The sequence below is a fragment of the Neltuma alba genome, unplaced genomic scaffold, assembly GCF_004799145.2.
Source record: "Neltuma alba isolate B1F8T4 unplaced genomic scaffold, ASM479914v2 tig00012232_pilon, whole genome shotgun sequence".
Taxonomy (NCBI): Eukaryota; Viridiplantae; Streptophyta; class Magnoliopsida; order Fabales; family Fabaceae; genus Neltuma; species Neltuma alba.
The window spans coordinates 17,534-41,587 of record NW_021636762.1 but is presented as its reverse complement, the minus strand read 5'-3'; the positions used below and the strand labels follow the sequence as shown (position 1 = coordinate 41,587).

Genomic DNA, 24,054 nt, shown 5'->3' with positions numbered 1-24,054 from the left:
GGTACCTTTTACAACAGGAGTTTAAATCTTGGTTTATCATATTATAAGAGATTAGTCTTTTTACTAACCTATCAGTTTTTTTTTGTAGGTAGAGGTATCATTTTATTGAAGATAATTTTATTCCAAGTAGTGTTGAATGGTAAATGTGACCATTTCCTTTAGTGAGATGCAAACTTTAGGTCGCCATCAAAAACTAACCTCTGTAAGTAGATCGAAACTTTATTAGTAGCCATTATTATGTGCAGAATGGAGAGTGGAGTGCCCGAGAAGACCAACCTCGCTGGTCTTGTGCCAGGCTGTCCACTAGACAGACTGACGCGGAGTCTGACATGCTCAGACTGGACCCCATCCTGATGGGCAACTGGACCCATTCTAGGCAGTTTGTTTAGCCCTGGCAGCAGATGTACAATGCATACGACTGCCTTAGTCAGTGTGAATAATAGGAGGAATCCTATCAACCCTGATATAAATTTTGCCATATGATCCCATCGCATCATTTACAGAACATCAGTTTTTTTGTTTTCACAAAATTATTATCTTCAATTAATTTCTAGGTTGGCCAATACTAAATTTTTCTTAGGCCATTTTAAAGAAATTCTTAGATTAACTTCTTAGGAATGATTTTATGAGACTTGAGATAAGTATGTATGTAAAAATACTTTTTCAAAGTGGTTTGGAGATTCTCATGCACGACTTTTATTTAGAGGTAAGAAACACTTCTCGTTTTTTCTTCCCAACAGAAACGCTTCTATCGCATGGAAAAAGCCCTGGCACTACATTTCATGATAAAAGTAACTTCAGAAAGAAAACAGTTCCTGATCCAAGCAAAATGGCGGGGAAAAAAAAAAAGCTTCATTGGAATAATGCCTCATCACAATACCCAAGAAAATTGAGCAACAGAAATAATCATCTCGGAGAAGGAAAATAATTACATATACACATTGCCTCATCATACTATAGCCTAATAGACCTCACAAAAAAAAAAAAAAAACTCAATTCTCTCTAATTCTCTACACACCGCACCCTCATCCTATGATATATAATACAGATTATACATTTTGATTCCTGCCCCACACAGGTTAAGAGGAATTTGAATTAAAAAATGGTTTAAGCTTTCTGGACTCTGTTGGGTATATAAGCACAGAATCTAAACATAGACCACCTTTGGTATGAGTACAATCAATTTGAGTGAGGGAGAACTTGATTTTGGTTGGTGTGTGGCCATTGCCAACCACAAAATCGCCTGCATGGTAATAACTCCATTTGCCGGATCCTTCCAAAAAACACTGAGAGCTAGCGTACTGCCCATCTGAACTCCACAGCTGTAATCGTACGGGCTTAATGTCCCACCCATGAACATTCTCATTATTGCATACACGTCGCCCAAATCTCCTGGAGGGTCGCCCTAGATGGATTCTGAAATAGAGGCTGTACGTCCCTTCTGGAAATGGGAAATCAACTTCCCCATCAGCCTCAAACCACCAAATTTGCTGTAGATATGCCACTGTATTGAATCTGCACGCAGTGCAAACAAGAATGGGTTAATTACAACACTTAAATGGATCCATTTATTCCCGTTTCATAGGATTTTTTTTGTTAGATTAACTTATTGCGTACAGAGAGCATTTAACCTTTTTTTTCCCCCCTTTGCAATTAAGCCTTTTTGGTCAGGAACAGTAGCTTTTAACTCCAGACGTTTAATTTCAACATTGACTTCCACCTTAAGATTGAAAAGAAATGAAAATTTCAACAAACTTTCTTTCAAGGGCATCAAGAGACTCATATAGCACTATGGCATGGAGAATTAGAGGCTCTGATTAGTGAGTGCTGACAAAACTGAGAGCAAAACCGTGCTAGGAGATGCAAATTCTTCGAAGGCGAAAGAATTAAAAGTTATCAAAGAAAAGGATCAGTATAGCCGCCAAAGTATAACTTATCTGGGGTATATTAGATAGCATATATCCCAGGCTTATTTAATCAAAAATCATTAAACGACAGCAAAAGAATAGAAAAAGAACATGAAAACATTAACATAAGAAAACAACTAATAGAAAAACAACTAATTATCCTTAATGCTATAGAGAATATCCTCCTCAATAAGAGAGTTAAATTTTTTTACGCTATTCCCATTTCTGTGAAATTTCTACATGCGCGATGCTAGATGGAAGCGAAGAATCTCACCTAGATTCTTCAGTTTGAATATGATTCCAATATCTCCGATCATCAATCCCGGTTATTGATAGTCCCTTTGATGACATGGCCAAACAAAGTTTACCCGTGTCTTTATCCAGCCAAACTTCCTGCAAAAACCCACATATCGTCAGAAGGGAGTTTGAACACACCAAATATCATGAACTGCTTTGCTTAATTGCTGGCTCAGAGTATACTGGAGAAGGAAAAATAAATACAGAGCATTACCCGCTGACCCCCATAATAAATTAGTTTATTCTGTTGTAGTATGAGTTTATGACTAAGATAAGAAAATATGTGGAGCTACAGAAACTAATACAGCAGATAAGCGACACATCAATGCGCTCGAGAGACTACACAAATAAAGTTTGCAGTCCCTTCATAAATTTGATAACCCCGTTCCACTAAAAAGGCAGGCAGAGTCCTTTCCCTTTCTTTCAGCCCCAATTCTAAGTTTCAAGATCTAAGCCTCTTCAAGTTCGAGACCTCCAAGAAAATCTAAAACGCCAGTTTCTTTCACATTTTCAGTGTTTCTCAATACCGAAAAGACTAGCAAGATGGTAGTATAGGTACCTTAGTGCCATCAACATCGTTCTCCTTGCAAGGAAGAAGATCCAATCCCCATCTCAAAGAAGAGAGAAACAGAAAGACAGAGACCGGAATATTTGAAAGCTTAGAAGAAATCCGCTTGGCGCAGGGAGAGGGAGGTGAAAATGTTGAAAACGCGGGTTCTTATAGATGTAGGCGTATCCACGGGAGGTGGAATTTGTTGGTATGTTTCCTGAGAAAGCGAACCCGACAGCTCGTTCTCTTTGGGAGAAAAGTAGATAACGACGATGACGAGGAGGATTATGACTGTATATTATTAAAGCAGGGTGATGGCCCACAGCCCCACAGTCCTCAGGGAGGGAGAAAGGATTATTTATCCTTAGGTTTAACAATAATTAACAGCTTTGACGTTTTATCCATTTTATCTTTTTGTTAATTTATTCTCTCTCTACACGTGTCATGCGACCAAATGCTTCATGTTGTACCCGTTCCCAGTTTTTGTGACCATGTAATTATTTTCTACTGTTATATTAGCGTTGTTACTAATACATCCCTCATTTTATCTGTATTTTTATATTGGCCAGACTCATTTTATCTGTATTCATGCCATCGTTTGTTAAGAGTGCATTCCTGTTTTGGCGGCATAGATAATTACTATTTTTAATTCCCCTCAACATAACATTTTATCAGCATCGAGCAAAGTCTAAGACTGTGCTCTTTCTCTATCTAATATAAGATCTAATTCAAGAGTTAATGCTAATCTACATATAATACTTATTTTACATATTTATCAATTTTTTTCAAATTAACCTTATTAATTTTCTTAATAATAATAAGTAGGAAACGGGAGGGAGAGGAAAAATTAGAAAGATATTTAGAATAGTTTAGAAAAAAAATATCGTATTAACCAATTAATTAACATTAATCTACTCAAATAATTAATTAGGTGGAGTATTAAATTTCATGATCACATAATTATGAAATATGCGGTCATTGAATAAAGGGCTTTTCCATGCACTCTAAAGATTATTCCTCCCACGCAAACTAATAAACATAAATGATAAATATCTTATTAATTTTCTTAATAATAATCATAATAAACGGAGGAGAAAATTAAGAAAAATATTTAAAATATTTTAGAAAAAATATCGTATTAACCAATTTAATTAACATTAATCTACTCAAATAATTAATTAGGTGGAGTATTAAATTTCATGATCACATAATTATGAAATATGCGGTCATTGAATAAAGGGCTTTTCCATGCACTCTAAGATTATTCCTCCCACGCAAACTAATAAACATAAATGATAAATTAAAGATGGAAATGACACCTTCGATCACAAAGGCATAAGATTGTAGAATACGAGCCTTTTATTATATATGTTAAAAAGTTTGGTTTCATTTTCACATTAATATTAATATTAATCTACTCTACGCCATCTTGTTAATTTTGTCAACGTCCATCATCATTTTGTTTTTGGTCTGGTTATCCATTTATTTCCAGCTTATCCATTCTGAAACAACAACAATAATACCTTGTAAAATCACACATTCGATAAACCGACATATGCAATTGATGGCTATCATTTAGGGAGGAGGGGGAACGGATGCTGCTGGAAACTCGCACATGCATGCATGCATATATAAGTCAAAGTTCCAATAAGATAAAATTGAATATACTTTAGTAATGTAAGCAAGTGCTTGATTTACTTTTATTCTACCTCGATTGAGACCTCCTCAATTATTTACATTTTCAATTGTTATTGAAAGTTCTGTCATACGTTATTATTTTATCTGTGTCACGGTCGTTTTACCATTTACTATTATCCACCATAAAAGTCAATAATCCACGTAGACCGAGACGTACGTGTGAGGATTTAAAAAATAAAAGAGAGAGAAAAAGGAACAAAAATAATTTACGCTTTTTCTTCATTAAAAATAATAATTTAGGCTTTACAGCCTGGGCATTTTCATGACCTGTAAGGCTGTACATTAATCAATCAATCCGCATGTCGTTTGCGAATGGGAAGCATCTATTATATTGTTATTACATAATTAATTAGAAAAATTATAAGGACTCGGATTTCATTATCGCCCACAATTTTTTTTTATCATGAAATAAAATTAGAGGGAATTTTGTTGAAGGGTCCCCAATTAAATGGAAATCGGAGTAATTAATAGTGTGGTGATTAAGGGGCGGCTTAGCACGGAAACCTGAAGCCAATGAGAAAATGAAAACGACGGAGAGCCAGCTCAAACGTGGTGATGAGTCAGCCTCATTACATGTCGACCTTGTATTTGTTGTTTGTGCCAGCGCGTGACACGTGTGGGATCCCAAATAGCCCATCCACTCAATATGGATAAGGAAGACCCCCTTAGCTGACTAGATCTCGAATAAAGTCCCCTCATGAACTATAATAATATATTATTATTTTTTTTTGCCAACCATGATATATTATTATTATATATTTGAAAAGCGGCCTTTTTATTATTATTATTATGTGTGTTTGGACACTTGCCATTCCACTTGATTTATTATATTACTATCTCCGGTCTTAATATAAGACATTCTTTGATTTTTATTTTGGTGCTAAATATAAGACCCTAATATAGTTTGTCTCTCATATTTATATATTTTTTTTTCAAAATAGCCATTCTAACAATGATAGTTCTAGTCAATACACTTGATTATCAATGATATTTTAGGAAAGACAACACCTATTTATGACAAATAAGTAACTCGACTTACTTTCTTTAATTTTTTAAATTAGTCAACTGGTTCTTATAATTAAGACCAGAGGTAGTATTGCATATACATTGGCTTCGGATTATTATTGAGTTGACTGCAATATGAATGTCGTCCGAGATAAAGCAAGTCTTTGTTTGGGGAATCTACGTGCGCTTCCCTGCCCAATGAAACTATTTCAGGAACAGAATTTTCTTCCATGACTTTATATATATATATGTAATAGTAACAACTTTAATTAGTTCCTAATATAAGAGTTAATTAGATATTTAATTTAATTCTAAATGTAGAATCTCAATCTACTTTATTTTTCATATTTATCAATTTTGTTTTAAGGTAATTTCTATGGTGATTATATTACATATGTTAAAGTGTTTTCGTAAAGCATAACTTTAATGCATATAATTGATAGGGGTGTTATAATATATTATTTATTATGAATAATTAATTGAATCAATTTCTTTAATTTATGCAAGTTTGTTGTCTAAATATATATAGTCTTATATTATTCTCTTGTTCAAAATTTGGTTTGTTGCCTTAAGTGAGTATTAAAAATAAGTTTGATCCAACAACCACGCGCGCATACATATATAGCAGGAAAAATAATGCCATATTGAACAAGTCTCTGTCTTAATTATTGATTCAATAAAATAACTTAATGATCCAATTATATTGTTTCATGTGTTCCTATGGAGATCAGCCGTTAAACACCATTGTTTCAGTTATACGAGTATATATAATAATTGTGATATTATTCCTTAACAAATACGAGTAATAATCAGAGGGACTTTTTTAATTTATGCTATAGCACCTAATCTAATTCTTTTGTTCGTTTTTAATTGGGACCGAATAACACCTAATTAATACAGTTGAAGACACAAAACGGGTGGGGTTTGAACAAACTATTTTCTTTGCCAAAATATAATCAACATCACATGCCACGTAATTAAATTATGGCAGGAAAAAAAAAGAAACTACGAGTATGCATACAATTTTTCACTAATAAATATGATTTTGAGCTCACTCCCCAAGAGATGATTGAATTAATAGTTAATTTCAAGTTGAGTGGTCCTCATCATGTCTCATCTTAACAAATAACGCTAAACAAACGAATACTCCTTACCTATTGATTACAAGAAGGTTCCTATATATTTTAATGTAGAAGTTTTTTTCCATATTATGTCACCTTTTAAATCAACAAATCATTAAATCTAGTAAATTGTTTTCTTTTATTTTAATACGTGTTCAAATTATAAGATAATTTTATTTTCCGCCGACTTGGAGATTCATACTTTTTTAATGTCATTTATAAGACATTTGGAGGAAGAGTTCTATAAATTATGATCATTTTTTTTTTATCAGACTTACATTGATTATTTATTATTACTTTTTTATCCCTATTTTATGTTTTTTTCCCGGTGAATCCCTATCTTATGTTGACATGGAAAAATGGTGAAATTAACTTATAGATAATATCAAATGGAGTCTTTTTTTTTCAATTAAAGTGAAATATGCATTGGTGCCATGGCAAAAAGAAAGAAAGAAAGAAAGAAGGAAAGATGCATTGAGTAGTTATAAACACGGCTATTATTTTGACTAGGAAAGTTTCAGCACTTATCGCTTGCACAGCGTAGTAACGCCTCCGGTATTTATTATAAATTTTAAATAACTAATTCATGAATAACTAGTAATTAGTTAAAATTAGTTAAACATAATAAATGGATTAAAAATAGATTTTTATTTTAAATATGTCCTTATAATAAATAAAAAGATAAAAAAGAATGTGTGAGAAAATATAATAAAAACTGTGAAACTGAACTGATGACTGTGGAGGTTTACTCCAATGCAAAGCCACTTGACAAACTTGTAGAATTTACCCTTAACTAATGCTATTTCTGATCTTTAATATAAAATTTAATTAATTAATTTAAATAGATTAATAAAATTAATAAAATTAGTTATTTATTTTACTCCTGGATAATCTCTATGGTGATTGTAAGAATGATTTTAATGCTCATGATTAACAATAATATTTTAAAAAAATAACTAACTTAATTAATTATTTTAATATTTACAAATTAGTTATCAAGTCATTATATTAAACATTAGAGGTAATATGATTGGTTATTGTAAAATTATATTCCCATAATCTCCGAAGTGAAAGATTTTTAATCTAATCCAAGTTCGAATCTGATTCCTCACATCTCTTACGTTTAACTGATCTCCATCTCAAGTTTTCGAATTTTCAATTGAATCTATTAGGCTAAAACCTTAATTTTAAAATAAACGATTTTATTGTCTTTTCTTGAGGGAGCCTGCGAGTGATATTGAGAATGGAAAAGGGCAGGAGACATAAAGATGATAAAGGATCTTGCAATTTCCGAAATCATAAAACTGATGACTCGCATCACAATCCCATGCCACTGTATCTGTATGCACAATACAAAGCATTCCCCGCGAAGAATTAGTCAATTCCCGTAAAGAACTGCGATGGTTCCGTGCTAGGTGGTTGATTTTGAATGGCTGAAAATATACAGGTAATCCAGATAGTACAAACCCAAATCTGGTGTGGGCTTTAGTTCGTATTTTTAACAAGCTCCAATTCATTGCTTTCCAGAAATCTGGAGTCAGGACACTAGATTAACTCCAAAAACAAGGCTTCTTGCTTGCTTGTCAGACCAGCTTCATTCAGAGTCAATGCACCTTCTTCATCACTAAATGCACGTCGAGGATGATGTCTCACCTGTTCAAAGAATAACATTTAATGTCCCAAGAGTTTTTTTTCTCACTATACAGCTAATCATATTCAATAAATAAAAAATGACTCAGAGCTGGACTGATAAAACTGAAAAGCTCTGGAGTTTACTCACCAATCTATAAGTGCCAGGTTTCATCACCCTAGCAATATCTATGAAGTCGAAAAAAGACTGAGGAAAAAAAAAAAAAACCATAAGCAGGATCAATGTAAATGCACTTAGGGGATGGACAAATAGAGAATAATTTAGAGTAGGCCCTTTCACCTGCAGATTGTCAGATCGAAGGAATTGACGCTCACGACGGCTTCCATCTGGCATTTTTACCAGCAATGTCACAGCATTCTCATCGTCCAGGGATGGTTCTGGAGGCAGAGCAGCTTCTTTTGCAGCTAACTGTCTTTCCAATTCCTGGCACAGAATACAGAGAATGCAAGCTTAAACAACTTGAAAGCAGGAATTTTCCTTCTGTCCATATGAAATCATGATGCATTAATATTGTTGCAACATTTTTTTGAATAGAGAAATAAGCAACAACATCTCGGTAAACAGTACTCATTCACAGCTACAAGAATGAAAGATTCAACATACAACTGCATCTGTAATACAGAGTTGACGTCAACTTGGTACTGGAAGACGAGCGAGTGAACGACTATGACAAAATCATTCTGTTAATAATGCTCAATTATAACACGGTCATCTAATTTAATTTTATCTATAGTTCCTTTGAACACTCCTTTCAGCATTTACAGTTGCTGCATATAATGATGTCATTATATTTTCCGTAAATTTAAACATTTGTTAATAAACTTTTATATTGCTTCCTAACAGAAAATACAATCACTCAAACATGATATTTGATCTATTGAGTTGTAATAGAGACATTTGATACACCATTCCTTCCTTATCATGTACAGAGCAAGGAAGTTTTTCTTGCAGGAGCCACGGTAAGTTAGTAAAATCTCAGCCTGGGCTCAACTCTTGTTTAACGTGAACAAGATGAATGAGACTCGTTTTTTGTAACTAGATGGATTGTAAGACTAAAGATGCGTGGGTACAAGAAGAAGAAGGACTATACCTCCTCCACATGGTTGGCATTTCTCTTGTGCTGAGGACTATTACTGCTGTCCTGATTTCCTGAGCTTGATAGCGTGCTAGTCTCAATGATGGCATCGGCACTTTCAACTAAATCTGTGGGGCCCAAAGATACAGGTCTAGACCTGTTCCGAATTAGAGGCCACTCCTCTGCATCTTCAGCTTCATCTTGGGAGAATGAACTTCCCGCCTGCAACCTAAAATGATCATGGACACCCTTATTATATTTGACAATCTTAAAATACATCCTATTCTTTACGAAAATACTGAGTCCTATGCTGCCAAGATGGCTGAGCACTTCCAAGTGCAGTATCATAGATTGATGCATATATGAAACAGAGCCAAAATAAAATGTGACGAAAAAGACAGAACCTTCCGTTTGATCCTGCTATTTTCACTGGTTCCACCTCAGATGACTTAGGTGGCCCAACTATTGGTTCTTTGATATTTCCTTGCAAGCGCTGTGCTTGTTCTTGTTCAGCTGACTGGATTTAATTCATGTTTAGAAGTAATCAGGGTTCTATTATTGATGAATGATAAAGTAAAAGGAGCCTCTAAATCATTGAGCTCATAATTGGGGTCAACTTAATCAAGATGTAAGGTTCAGAGAATTATGATATGGAAGGAAAAAAAGAAGAGAAACTTAAGATGTATGCTGCACCTCAATGGACAAGGAAATTGCATGGGCAAGTTCAGGATCCTCCAAGATTCCAGATTCACTTAATTCCTGCAGCAAATGCAAGTTGAATCCCAAGGTTAATATTTCAATAGAATGGCGCAAATATAAAAAAAAAATCCAAGAAAGAGATGTACAATTTGTCCGTGGATTTTGAAGTCTGGTTACTTTACCTCATACTCCTTTTTCGAAGCCTCAATGGCAGCACGGATCATTTGTTCTTCTGTGTCATCGCTGCAATCTGACTGATTTTCATATGAAAGAACAGTAGGGATAGCACTTCCTCGTAGTGAAATATCAGATAAGATTGTATTTCTTTGCTCATCCTGATGTGAATAATGAGCAGGTGGAACCGTTCCAATGATTGGAGAGTGGCCAGCTTGAGGAGAATATTGATTCCCATCCCTAACATCTATGGGAGTATCCCTCACCTCTCCCGGTTGTGTCACAGATCGCGACTGCTTCGTTGGGTCAGAAGGGGCATCATATGCATTTCCACGAACAGTTGGATCAAGAAAAGAAGAGGGATTGTGATTTCCTGCTGGAGATAAGTGTGAGAGAGATCTTTGACGGGATCTGGTCGTGAAGCAACGAATTAAAACATCAATATTATATGAAAACATGAATACGCAGAATACAACTGGTGATACTGGAGAAGATGACGAATTAATAAATGAAAAGGAATGGAGTTCACCTAGCTGCTAGATTTCTGTCTCCTTCATTGTAATGTGCATAGAGAGCTTCATTAATATCACCGTGTTCCTGATAGGAAGACATTAAAATTAATGAAGTGCAGAAGAATGATCAAATACTGTTTCTCCCCCCCCCCCCGGGGATATAACGATCAATTCATTAAGCATCATCAAAGTACTTAACAATAATAAATGCCTGGAAACTTTAGTCACATAAGACTGACTGACATCAGATTGCGTGCCAAACCTTTTAAGCTTATCGGTCCTCGCAACATCGTTAGTCGTTATCAAATAACATTCATTCCAAAATGCCAACCAAACTATCATAATTAGAGATGAAAAACTGAAAGCCATCATCGACGGCCTGATAGATATTGCCAGAGACTAAAGATCAACAATCAGTAATTACAAAAGAATAGTTAATGCAGCACTTTTTTTATTCACTTTCGCAAAATAAGAAAAAAATTTTAATGAAAACGCGGAACTAGAATTAACCAGAATGAAAATAAGAACATTTCGGTTAGTTAAAATGAATTATCTCTGCAACGTACCCCAGTAAACAAGAGTTTAAATCAGCAAAAAGATCAAAGGAGGCAATTAAGCAAGAAAAAAAACTGAGTTTGAACTCGATGCAAGAACTGAAAAGATGATGCAGAAAGATTAAAGAAACGATGGCTGAGCCGCGCAGATGAAAGAACTGAGCTCCCTGCTCAATGCACAAGAACTCTAACAATAACCCATCAGTACCCAACAGAACAATCATGAATAAAAGTAATCTTAATTTATCGTTGCTTCTTTCTTTAAATTCACAATTAACAGTAAACTCAAAGACAGTTATCGTAAAGAAAAGAAAGAAAGAAAAATTAACCACAAGCTTCCGCACTGCGATTGCTTCAGATAAGCCCGTGATGCTCATGAACGTCTCAACATCTTCCTGATCAGGCCTCGCCATTGGAATCTGAATAGTTTGGAACAGAAATTGAGCTGCAAGGCAACTGTGGCTTCTTTGAATCTCTCTTTACCGCAGAATTTCCTTGCCGCGCTTAAAAAGAAGTGAGAGATGCTTGAGTGAAATATATTATTGAAATGGGCGTTTTGTGGTTAATACTTATAATACAATGGAAATAGCTGAAGTTCTCCAATCTCATAGGCCATTCATCCCTCGGAGACTTGCTAGACAAGTCAAACAAATATGCTTGGAAAGCCTCACCAAATATCGCTTATTTTAGCCATGTTTTTATACAATAATTATCATCACGGTAAATTTCAGTATAATTAATCTCAATTAAAAACGTCTCTTAATATGTTTATCCAGGATTCTTAATATTGTTATATTATGAGTTACATTCGTAATACAAGAATACATAAAAAAAAATGAATTTCAAAACTCAAGTCTTCTGAGCAGAAAAAGCAAGTCAACTTTTATTTCCCAAATTTAATTTAAATTCGCTAAGTGACTCTAAAATCGGACAGCATAAGAATTTCTCTCAACAGGAATTCAAAACTTGCTTCACAAGTCGTTCTTGACTGAGTTGACGCATGAAACCATATTTTCTGCGTGATTTCAGCACACAAGTTGTATATAGCATTTTTCTTTGGGTTTTGCCCCGGTTCACAATAAAAACACGGGCCTTAATAGGCCCAATTGTATCCCTTCATCAAGTTGATTGGCATGATTTGCGGACCTTTTACCCAAATTATGTGGGCTTAAGAAAGACTTTTTTTTTAGGAAAAAAAAACGACAGACTTCTTGGTCTGTAATTCCATGATGCCCGGACCATCTACCTCACGACCGGCGGAAGCTGCCAGCTCGCGACTTGCGATCTACTAGTCCCTTCTCCGTCGATGCTCTGGTGACGCTGCCACCGTCACAGTCACCACGACGCAGACAATATGAGAGACTCCAATGGCAACGCCAAGGTTCGATGGTTTTGGATTTGGGTGATTGCTTCCCTCATTTTCAGGCTCATCCTTCTTTACTTTCCTGAAAGCGTCAACCTCTCTTCTCGCCCGGAAGTGTCCACTCCTCTCACCAGCATCCGTCGTCGTATGCTCTTTGCTTCTCTACACCGAACTACTAACTGTTCCTACTTGTTTACATCTCCGTAAAACGCCAAAATTTACGCTTAAGTTCCATGATTCTATCCATTTTGCAGTGGCCGAGGGATACTGGTTGAAGCAATCTTCATTGTCACCTTATGCAGGTTCATCAGTAATTATTTTTCTTGAATTTCATGAATTCCTCCCTTCTTTCACTACGCCATTGTGTCTGTAACATTAGGATTTCTTCGCCGTTTTTTTTTTTTTGGGATCAGGATCAATGTACCATGGGTCTCCTCTGTTACTGACACTCCTAGGCCCGCTAACTGTTAGAAGGTATAAACTATCAGCTTAAGTTAGTTTGTACTCCAAAACAACTTCTACTCTCGCAGAGCATTTTCTCCATTTGATTTTTGAGAATATGATTTTCCTGGAAGCGTGCTTTGTTTTGCAATTTCTGGCTCTATAATTTCTTCGATTAATCGGAACCAAATTCAAAATAATTGTCAAACCCCAAAATCATACGATCCCGAGGATATGAACGAAGCTAGGTTCTTATTTGCTGAAGTTGATGTTGATTCTACTTATAATATGCGATTCCTTTGCATATACCGTTTGAGATATTTAAAATGTACTGCTTAAGATAATCACGGTATAATGACATTCAAAAACTTGGTGGTGGTGCAGAATTGAAGGACAACCGGATCATCTCTTATGCAGGTAACATTCTTCTACTTTAAATTGTTATAACATTCGTTTAGTTGTTTATATCCTATTTTAGTAATCGTTACCCGTGATTGCTTGATTTTCATTCGTTTAGTTGTTTATATCCTATTTTAGTAATCGTGATCCGTGATTGCTTGATTTTCATTCGTCAGCGATTATACTCATCGAGTAAACAAGAAGCGTTCTTTCTTTCTTTAAATTTATTTTTGTGACTAGTACTTGTTTAGGTGGAAAAATAATAGTTTCACTTATTATGTTATGCTCTGTTTCATCTCGTACCAAAAAAAAAAAAAGCATCATGTCAAGCAATGACCCTCATCGCCATTCTCTCAATCCATGTTATGCATCCATATTCTTCTCCTTATGCATGCTGTTTATTCAGTTAGGCACTCAATATCAATTTATTTCTTGGTACAGTTTAGTTCTTGTGATTGCAGATGTGGTTACTGCAATGCTCATTCGTGCTGCTGGTCAAAGCCTTAAGATGTCATCAACTTCGAGTTTAAAATCCATAGGCCTTCATCACTTGCTAGAATACTCTGGTGAATAGCATTTCTTATTGGTGTGATTCGTTATTTAAATGGTAGATGCCACATTCAACTCTGCTTCTTCTGCTTAATTGGTGCATTGGCCTATTCTTGTACTTTTCTTTTACTATTTCTAACGGTTCAGTTACATATATCCAAATCATAACTATCATAACTAATTAACTAACTCCTACATCCCTCTATACTTACATAACAGTTAGCTTATGGACAGCCAATATGATGCAAAGAATTTTATTTCCATTTTTTCTTGTGGAGCATGGTAAACTTCAATGCAAATTCTGCTTCCCTGTTGACAGCTTCATTGTTGCTTTCAGAACATCTTCCCTCTGGAGATATTGCTGCTCTTGTATACCTATGGAATCCGTTCACAATAGCAGCATGTGTTGGTTTGTCCACGTCTGCAATTGAGAATTTGATGATTGTACTATCACTTTATGGAGGATGTACACGTAAGCAGCTAGCAAACCCGTTAATGAATATTTAGATTCAGATTACTGTTTCAGTCATGACTCTGTAATGAACATGTAATCTTGTGGCCAACACAGGGTGACTTCTTTTCTTCTTTTTTTTCTCCCTGTTGTACTGCCCATCATTTTGCTGATCAGCATAGAGATGGCTTAAGAACATTTGGAAGAAATGACATTTGTTTTTCTTGTTAATTTTCATTGATATTTAACATTGTACTTATGATGTATTGTAGGACAAGCTCCGGTGGCAGCTTTTGGGTGGGTCATGGCCACACATTTGTCTCTGTACCCTGCAATATTAATTATCCCAGTATGCTCTTGCCTGAACTATTTAGGCGACTTTTGCAACAAGTCTTCTGTAATTTATTTACACTGTTGATAAATGTCTCTGCCCTATTTTTCAGGTGGTTTTGTTATTTGGTTATGGTCCAGATGCTCCTCCGAGGAAATTATTACGGCAAAGGACAAAAACTGACAGTTCCTCTTCAATTGATAAGGGTTCTGTAGAAAAGGATGTGAAGAATCAGCTAAGGGGGCTGAACTTCTTTTCATGGAAACCAGTCTTACATGTTTTGTTCTGGATTTTGCTGTGGTCATCCTATGTTTTAGTTTTATGTGGTATTTATGCCAGGCGGCATGGCAGTCTTGAGGAGTTATTTAAAAGGTTTTGCTTAAGTCCTTTATCACTATTTGTGCTCTACTACAATTTTGCAGGTGCCAAAAGATAGCTGCATATTGTTTTCTGTGTATTGAGTCTGTTGCATTGCTAAACAAGATCAAATACTTTTTGAAACACAGACTTCTATTTCAAAGTTGAACGTGATTTTGCCTGGATCGTGGCTACGATAATTACTGAAGACCTCTGTCCTTTTCAGCGACTAAAGAAGGGCATGAATGAGTTATTGTTTAAAGTACAGTTCTACACCATTAATATCATTTGGAATAAAAATTAAGTAATTGGCTATCTCCGCTCCTGTCTATGAATGGACTGGAACAGGAGTTTTTATGGAAACACCTGCCGCTGTATATATTGTGGGAGAAGTTGAGGACCACAATTCTGTCAGTCATACAAGTGTGTTAGAACACTGCTACTAACTTTAAACAAATGAAAAAAAAAAAAAAATTTAGCAGGTGATGGTAATCATTGTTTTGAGTAGTCACTTTTATAGTTTTTACTGCAATCGTGAATTTATTTTATTTTAATTTAATTTATGCAAATATGTTGTGCATGGTTTTCAATATCAGGGGGTGAAAGTTAGTAATTGATTTTGAATAAATTGAGTGCACCGGTGTGATTCTGGTTTATTGAAGAATGTCCATCGTAATAGAAGGGCCATGGTGCATATTTATCCCAGAAGTTTTCACTCAGGAGCATTGGGCACTCGAAAGTCTTTTTGGGTTCAAATTTGCCTTGAAAATTTAAAATCGTAGCAATATTGCCCCTTAGTGTTAAAAATGTTAATGGCCAATGTCACTATTTTAACATTTAATATTAGTTTTTTAACGATAGGGAATAAAATTGCTATGATTTTAAACTTCTAAGGCAGGTTTGCATTTAAAAAAAAAAAAAAAAAGAAACTTCCAGGTAGCAGATGCTCAAGTGAAAACTTCCAGAGTAAATTTGCACCTTAATCCTAATTAGAATTGTCTCCAGATTTCTTGATTGAGTGGAATGGCTTGCTTAATCACTCTGCTTTATGTTTAATTTTATGCCATAATGATTGGTTCTGTATTTGTGGCTTGTTTATGCAGAACTTATGGCTTCATTCTTACCATACCTGATCTTTCTCCAAATATAGGTGTTCTGTGGTATGTGCTACTCCTTTGCTGTGTGGTCTTTGAATGTTATTCCTCTCAAAAACAGTTGCACTTATACAGTCTTCTCATACATGAATGCAGGTACTTCTTTGCGGAAGTTTTTGACTTCTTCAGAAACTTTTTCCTAATAGTGTTCCATGGGAATGTTTTGTTGATGATAGTACCATTGGCCTTACGGCTTAATCACCGCCCATGCTTTCTAGCTTTTGTATATACTGTGATTACTTGTATGCTGAAGTCTTATCCATCGGTAAGTTGTCCCATTTTCCACTACCCTCTATCCAAAACTAGGTTGAAGTTTTGCATTAGAGTCTAAGTTTTTAAGCGTGAACCTTTTTAACATATAAGCTCTACTGTTCATTGATTGAAAAGATTATTTCAAACTGGAAGGAAAGAAATGCTATCTCAATGATCCAAGATATCAGTACTTTGAAAACCAGGCCAGCCCTCAAACAATTGTTCTAGTTAGTAAGGATACAATTTATACCTCACAAGGATGTGTGTTAGAATCCTGTTGCTAGCATGAGAACCTCGTTGCTAGGGAATTCGTAAGCATCTCTATGAATGTTTTTTGAGCTGTGAGGCCTGCTCTGACTTTGATAAGTCCAGCACTCTGTATCATGTTCAAAAAATCCCCATGCATGCATTATTTTGCATAACTTAGTGTAGCAAGGAGCATTTTGATTGGTAACAGCATTCCTGTGGTCAGGTACTCTTATGTTGGGTTCAAATCAACTTCCAAATGGAAAATGCTCAGATGAGAACATCTGTGCACTATTGCTCGCACTTGCACTTCCACATACACTTGGTAGAAAGAACAAGCAACATAGTAGGAAAATGTGGGCTTTCAAATATGAAAGCTGCTCAAATGCATAAATCACAAATGTCTTGTTGTTTTAATTTTTATGCTCATTGATTCATTCATTGTGGGTTTGGATTCCTTTGCAAGGTGATTAGTTCCTTTATTATTCTGTTTTTATTTTGATTAGGTTGGTGATTCGGCTCTATACTTGGGCTTACTGGGGTTATTTGCTTATGAACTCTCTGGTAAATTCTACTTTTCTTCTGAACTTTTGTTGGTATCAACTATTGTTTTAATCAGTATTCCTTCCATGATGTTTCAGACATGAAGTTTTCATTCTTCCTGTTTAGTGGTTATGTTGGCGTTTCACTTCTTAGCCCTGTCATGCACAACCTATGGATATGGCGGGTATGCATCCTTTTTGACTGATCTACGTTTTCCAAAAGCTGTATTATCCTTTTGATTTCCACCTGTGTAACGAAATTGGCAGGGTACGGGGAATGCAAACTTCTACTTTGCGACTGCAATTGCTTATGCTTGCTTGCAGGTGTGTTATATCTAGTTATTGGCGTTGTTTTCTCTCCTGGGCTCCCCCTTTCTCTCTCTGTTTTTTTTCCTAAGGGAGAGTACTTTTTTTTTTTAGGGCCTTTTTTTTGGGGGGGGGGGTTGTGATGTGTGCATTAGTATGGCTGGAGCGCCCCATCCAATCTGGCATCTTCTACCCTTTTTCATAGCTCGAACCTTTAAACTGCTTATTCTATACACGTTTGGAAAAATACTAACCAAAACTGCGAACAGAAGCGGATTATCTCTTCCTTTATGGAAGAACCACACAATCTGGCTTCACTTGTATAGAGGGGAAACATGATAACTATGTATATTTAGAAACGTGCTTTTGTCTTTGTGGAGTTTGGTACTTGTGTTTGAAGTTGTAATAATTGATAAATGATCCATGGCCATCCTGTCAACTTATGCATATGCTTTTTAATGCTCATTGGCAGCTTGTTCTGGTGGTTGAAAGTGTTAGTGCCATGCTGAATCATGACAGAATGCTTACAAAGCTATCTGCGGCAAAGCTTCAAGATGTCAAACCTTGAAGAACTCCTTAGAAGTACGCTTGCATATATGAACATTGAGTTTCTCTGTATTCTATGAGCTCCAGAAGGACCATGACCCGTGTTCCGCAATCCATGATTGTGCCATTATTCAATCCCTGTGCAAATCCTCTGTATCTGCTTGAACATGGATTGTTGCGATCGTGTTTAGCTTTTAGAAGAAGATTATCAGTATCTGGATAGAATTCAAGAATAGAGAATTACAAAATCTTATCTCATTGCTCAACACTCTTGGCTTTCAATTATAATGGTGATTTGTCATGTTTGTCCTACGAGGTACACTAATTCGGTCAACTTGTATAATTGTGCAATTTCTGGGTGCAAGTGTTATTGGTAATTTTATAACTTGTGCCTCACCAGATTCATCTGTTTTTAAATTCATCTCAGCCTATGAACGAGTCGGTGATTAGTAGCATTTGACTAGGGTTGACGCAAGTGCATGACTGACTTGACTTTCTTGTAGATATGTGGGGGAAGAAAGGAGTGAGAAAGGTATTTCAAAGTGACGTCATGGCTGACTATGTTTTGCAGCAGGGTGGGCCCTGGAGGCCCGGAATGTAAGGAACAATGCACTGGATGGTCGGATAATGTGTAACATGCCTTGTGAGGGATCAGCTACAAGCAGCAACTTGCCTCCATTCATTATTCATGATGCTATGCTCTGCTGTTAGCTTGGTTGCATTGTGTTTTGTTTCATTGACCACATGCTTGGTAGTAAATGCCATCTTCATTCCCCTCAGATTCCGTCTTTTTCTTTCTCTTTTTGTGGCCTCTGCAGCTAGGCCTAACTAATCAATTATAGGCTTCGTATGCCTCCGGTTCAACCACCTATTAAATCACTTCTTCCCCTCCAACCCCATGACCATGAGGGCTACATAGGAATCTACCCTAACCATTACTATTTGGTTATTTAAGAACTGAAGAGAGTCTGATGTGGACTATTGAATTGCTCGCCAAGTATGAAATTTACATACATTTGAACACTTGTCAGCTACATACTTCCTCAGATGCTACAGAATGATTCATTATGCACCGAGGAGGCGCCTGTAGGCGATGGCCTTGAAAGCTCACCGCATGCTTACAGGATATCGGCTTCCGTCTTACGCGCATGTTTCTCCTCCACCTTTAACTGGTTTCCTGTTTGTCTCTTGAAAAATTTTCAATTAAATTATTTGTGCCATTTTTTAAAAAAATTATAATACTACTTTTTGTTGTTAATAGAGAAACTAAATAACTAATTTATGAACAATAAAAAAATTAAGTTAAAAAATTAATTTAGTTATTTGTAATAAATAGATTTTTTTTAAAAAATATTTTTATTCATCACATGCATTTGAATTACTCTTTAATAATAACTCATTAACATGTACAATCAATAGACTACTTGAAGGCAAAATAGATAAATGTTAAAATTAAATGTATGATTAAATTAAATTTTAACTAACTTACTGAGAGAAGGTATTTTTAGTCCTATTTATTGGGTACTGAGAGAAATTTTTTCTAAAAATATACAATTTTACCCCTCATTTATTATTGTGTAGATTTTGTTTATACGAGGTATAATGTATATTAAATAGGGATAAAATTGAAAAGTCATTAAATTTTAAATAAGAGTAAATGAAGTTTAAGGTTTTTTTTTGTCTGTGTGAAACATATTAGAAGTGCCTTATAAAAATAATGCCAGAGTATATATTAAGAACATGCACAAATTAAATTATCCCGTTTCCGTAATTAATTCAGGGATGACGGCACCAGCGCAACCGCTTGCTTGGCGCACTCGCTTTTGATTTCAAAAACAAGGGGAAGTCATCATCCACAGATCGAACAAGTCTATTAGCCAGAAGGAAAAAGAATAACGTGCTGTATCACTTTGGTTCTTATGAGAAGTTACTTTTAATCATCTCTGCAGAATTAAGGAGAGGTCATTAAATTATTATTTTCTTCGACAATAAAAGAAATTTCAAATTTACATATATTTAATACTATAAATGCATAAAAAGTCATAAAAGTTGCGACTAATGAGATTTTAAATAGGTATAATATTGAGAAATCATAATTAATACCCTATTTAGTAAATTATAACATTAAAAACCATCTATTTTTTTTAAGAAAAAAGGTGACTTGTAATGAGCACCAGAGAGATATCTGTTCTTTAGAACCAATACTATTTTGTTGGCGCGAAATCTGTTCTGCAAAAGTCGAGGATGAAGTTGAAGAAAGATGAGGCAGCATTTAAGAACTTTTACCCTTAGATCGTCAAAAGGTTATAGTTTTGACATTTGACTTTTGAATCAAACACGTGTGACGTTGAGAGCATATGAAGGGGGCTTTAAAAATTGCTCTTTCAAGGGCGTAGCTTGTATTGCAAATAAAGGGTCCAATTATTTGCGAGTCAGGACCAGATACTGAACAAGAGTTAAGAGATGAGGACAAGTTGCCTCGAATAATAAAAAAAAAAGCCCTGCAACTGTATAAATCGAGGTCGACAAATTGGACTTCAGAAGCTTGCATGTCAAGCCACTGAACTTCTCCTTATAGAACATAACACCACTTTTATGGAGCTTCCTGTTAAGAACCACACGTTTTCATGCTTAATCCCTTTGACTTTGCCCTGTTCTTGCCTCCATCCTAGCATGACGTCTCCAACAAGTGTTGAGAACACACACATGCACACACATATATTCAAAAACTTGACCACCTAATAAGTCTAATATATGGTGTTAGGAATGGCTAGGGAAGCGGAAATGAGGGGATAAAAACGAAATGTACCGTAAACAAGTGGATGATATCACATCTTAATTCAAAATGTTAAGATTTGAGTTTATGAATCCCTACGCTTTATTATTACCTCTGATATTTAATATAAAAGTTAGTTTACCTTTTAATTTGGTTCTAAATATAAGACTCAAATTCACTCTGTCTCTCATATTTATTTTTTCTAAGATAGTCCTTATCGTAGCTGCATATATTAAATTTTTTATTAAATAGTAGTTTTGGTTAATATAGTACATGATTAGCAATGGTATTTTTGGAAAGACAACACCTATTTATAACAAGTAACTAACTTAACAAACTTTATTAATCTATTTAGATTAATCAACTAGCTCTTATGTTAAGAATCGGAGGTAGTATATACTACCTCCGGTCCTAATTATAAGACCCCGTTGACTAATTTGAGGAGATTAAGAATAGAAGTTAAGTTAGTTATTTGTAATAAATAGGTATTGCCTTTCCTAAAATATCCTTATTAATCAACTATATTAGCTAGAACTACAATTATTAGAAGGATTATCTTGGAAAAAGATGCATAAATATGAGAGACAAAGTAGATTGGGGTCTTATATTTAGAATCAAAATAAAAGTCAAACAAGGTCTTATATTAAAGACCGGAGGTAGTATTATTTATTAATTAAGATCAATTTTATTCTATGTAGGGCTTCTCATGTCAATTTAAATCCATTCATATGCGGATATTCTAAAATATAAAATATGGGATCTCTTCACCACCACATGTGTGCATGTGCAGGCAAAAAGAGAAGCTACATAGTTATGTGTTCACTGAAAGCTCCTGTAAACTTAATTTCTCTGGTTAATGTTCACACACATGAATTTTAATATATAGATCGATTGGCAACGTTATTCACAATGCATATCCCTCCCGACCATATATATATATATACGCGCACGCACACACATCACGAGTTAAATCAGTTAATTAATTGGAAACTTTTAAGCACTGGTTTCTGTTCTTATGATCAGTTTAGCAACAAATATTTTGACCAAAAAAAAGAGAGAGAAAATGGCAGCGATACGTGTGTGATAAGGTCAAGATACATCGTAGCGTGTCAAGATCTACTTTGATTCCTTAGGAAGCAAAAAGTGAATTATAATTCTTTCTTTTCTTGCATTCTATGAGCAGTCTTACAATTGCGAATGTAACACGCACTCAGACTTTTGATCCACATGTACCAAGCGGTGGGGCTCCAGAATGTTAATTTAAATAGATTAAAAAAAATCAGATAAATTAATTAATTATAAAAAATATATTTGGGACTAAATCCAACTCCTAATTAGTTTTTATATTAACCACCAGAAATAATATTTCTTATATACTCAATATGCTGACGTTGCAAGTGATTTTCTTTGACTGTTTTCAATTTTTCCTTTATATATGTTAAATGGAAAAAAAAAAACCCACCTTAATCAGTTGGTGATCACTTCCTTTACAAATTGATTACAGCACTAGGCTCTTGTTATGAAATATTCTAAATATAAAATTTAGTTTGCATCACAATAAAAGGTGATATTAAAAAGACATAATTAATACCTCACCAAGGGATTTATATTAAGGACCATCTATTCCTTCTAGAAAATTCCTTATAATAAGAACAGGGAGTATATATGTGTTTATGGGGATGCACTTAACCAATTAAAGTGAATAAGTAGCATCAAGTGGAACATGGAATAGGAGACTTGAAGTGGACCAGCTGCTTATGGGTACCCACCATAAGATTTTGTGCCATTTAACAATCAGACATGTAGGACCCTCTTATCTCACCCATTTTCCCACAACAACATTTTAATTCTCTCCAAACCATACTTTCTCAAAAAGGGAATAGAGAGAGAAAGGGAAAGGGGAGCAAGAAGAATAAAATTAAAGAAGCCTCTGCATGACCTCATAGCAGAAACTTTCCACTGTACCAGTTGTGAAACAAGTTGTAAACTTGAATTAAATAAAAGGGTTCATTGATCCTGCATTATTGCCCACCTCTTTCTCGGTACCTTTCCAAGTTCTTGCCAAAAAGTCAAGCAATAAAGTGGCTCATCCTTTTGCTGGATTTAAAACACATCCAACCATCTCACCTTGCAGGCGTTGAAGAGAACAAAGATCCATGATTAAATGGAAGAAACTTTGATGATCTTGACTAATTAGTGTTTGAGCTTTTCTCATAATCTCATAATTAATCCATACTTGTGACAGCTAATGAGACATATCTCCTGAACCAACTTTACATGCTACACTTATATCAAGCCTCGAGAACCTTGTTGTTTCCCAACTCATGTAAAGGAACTTAAAAACCCATAGCCAGATATTTGGGAAAGACCAGCTTCTATCTGTGCACATTGTCCGATTGATTACTCCCCTGATTAATTGTATCCAACCAATTCTGTAGTGACACCTTATTCAAATGAGGATATTTAAATTCAAAAGCAATAATGGTGGGTCTTCGTTCACACAGTAAGCCTACCCATTATCATGGTAATTGCTGCAATGGGGTCAAGTTCGTGGCTCAATGGACAGATTGGGCGGTGCTCAATAACTAAACTTTTACCACATCATGAAATAAAAACAAGACTGCGTATAGTAGTTGTTGGTTGAACTTTCCCGAACCCTCCAGATAATCACCAATGATTTGTGTCTTAAGATTTAAGGTAGAGCATTTTATTAGTTTATATGGGACTATGTTATCTATTTGGTTCGGGCAGGAAGATCTAGCAAAAGATTTCGCCAATTATAAGAACGAAAGGAACAAGAGTAATATGGTGTGCCTTCTCTTGTGGGCATCATCAACCTCTTAGATTGAATAATATCAGCGTAGATATTGCAAAAGATTTTCAAGTTGGTTAAATCTTCAGGAAGTTGAAGAGACTTTTAAGCATTTAATGATCCGTGGAAGATTTACTTGAGATGCTTAGTTTCGTCATACAGATTCTATGAATCTCTGCTATACTCTGGCAAATCTAGGAAATTCCCTCAAAATCTCCTTTAAAAAAAGATTTAGTTCTGCCCGTGCTCTTCAGTTTCTTGTCATATTTGGACTGTTCACACCAAT

General features: G+C 35.2%; 3 protein-coding genes across 7 annotated transcripts; 1 reads left to right on the top strand and 2 right to left on the bottom strand.

The window, feature by feature from the left end:
* Positions 1 to 830: 830 nt before the first annotated feature.
* On the bottom strand, positions 831 to 3,247 carry LOC114725199 (F-box protein PP2-A12). The gene is made up of 4 exons (XM_028911686.1): positions 3,225 to 3,247; positions 2,764 to 2,815; positions 2,182 to 2,300; positions 831 to 1,515 (listed from the first exon to the last, which is right to left on the bottom strand). Exons 1-4 carry the CDS (start codon positions 3,245 to 3,247, stop codon positions 1,080 to 1,082), a joined length of 630 nt encoding a protein of 209 aa, XP_028767519.1. The 3' UTR covers positions 831 to 1,079.
* A 4,590-nt stretch (positions 3,248 to 7,837) lies between these two features.
* LOC114725203 (plant UBX domain-containing protein 8-like) lies at positions 7,838 to 11,760 on the bottom strand. 2 transcript variants are annotated; one of them, XM_028911689.1, is made up of 9 exons: positions 11,573 to 11,760; positions 10,707 to 10,774; positions 10,186 to 10,588; positions 9,998 to 10,063; positions 9,709 to 9,821; positions 9,320 to 9,533; positions 8,509 to 8,652; positions 8,359 to 8,415; positions 7,838 to 8,231 (listed from the first exon to the last, which is right to left on the bottom strand). In XM_028911689.1, exons 1-9 carry the CDS (start codon positions 11,654 to 11,656, stop codon positions 8,124 to 8,126), a joined length of 1,257 nt encoding a protein of 418 aa, XP_028767522.1. In that variant the 5' UTR covers positions 11,657 to 11,760; the 3' UTR covers positions 7,838 to 8,123. The 2 variants fall into 2 exon arrangements, with proteins under 2 accessions (XP_028767522.1, XP_028767523.1); XM_028911690.1 differs by lacking the exon at positions 8,359 to 8,415.
* Positions 11,761 to 12,472: 712 nt separating this feature from the next.
* On the top strand, positions 12,473 to 18,579 carry LOC114725192 (phosphatidylinositol glycan anchor biosynthesis class U protein). 4 transcript variants are annotated; one of them, XM_028911676.1, is made up of 14 exons: positions 12,474 to 12,751; positions 12,861 to 12,908; positions 13,020 to 13,080; positions 13,432 to 13,464; positions 13,888 to 14,012; positions 14,315 to 14,467; positions 14,719 to 14,795; positions 14,890 to 15,149; positions 16,238 to 16,294; positions 16,385 to 16,553; positions 17,293 to 17,350; positions 17,428 to 17,513; positions 17,596 to 17,652; positions 18,107 to 18,579. In XM_028911676.1, exons 1-14 carry the CDS (start codon positions 12,598 to 12,600, stop codon positions 18,200 to 18,202), a joined length of 1,434 nt encoding a protein of 477 aa, XP_028767509.1. In that variant the 5' UTR covers positions 12,474 to 12,597; the 3' UTR covers positions 18,203 to 18,579. The 4 variants fall into 4 exon arrangements, with proteins under 4 accessions (XP_028767513.1, XP_028767512.1, XP_028767509.1 ...); XM_028911677.1 differs by having other exon boundaries at positions 12,476 to 12,751; positions 14,333 to 14,467; XM_028911680.1 differs by lacking the exon at positions 13,020 to 13,080 and having other exon boundaries at positions 12,473 to 12,751; positions 13,908 to 14,012.
* The last annotated feature ends 5,475 nt before the right edge of the window (positions 18,580 to 24,054 follow it).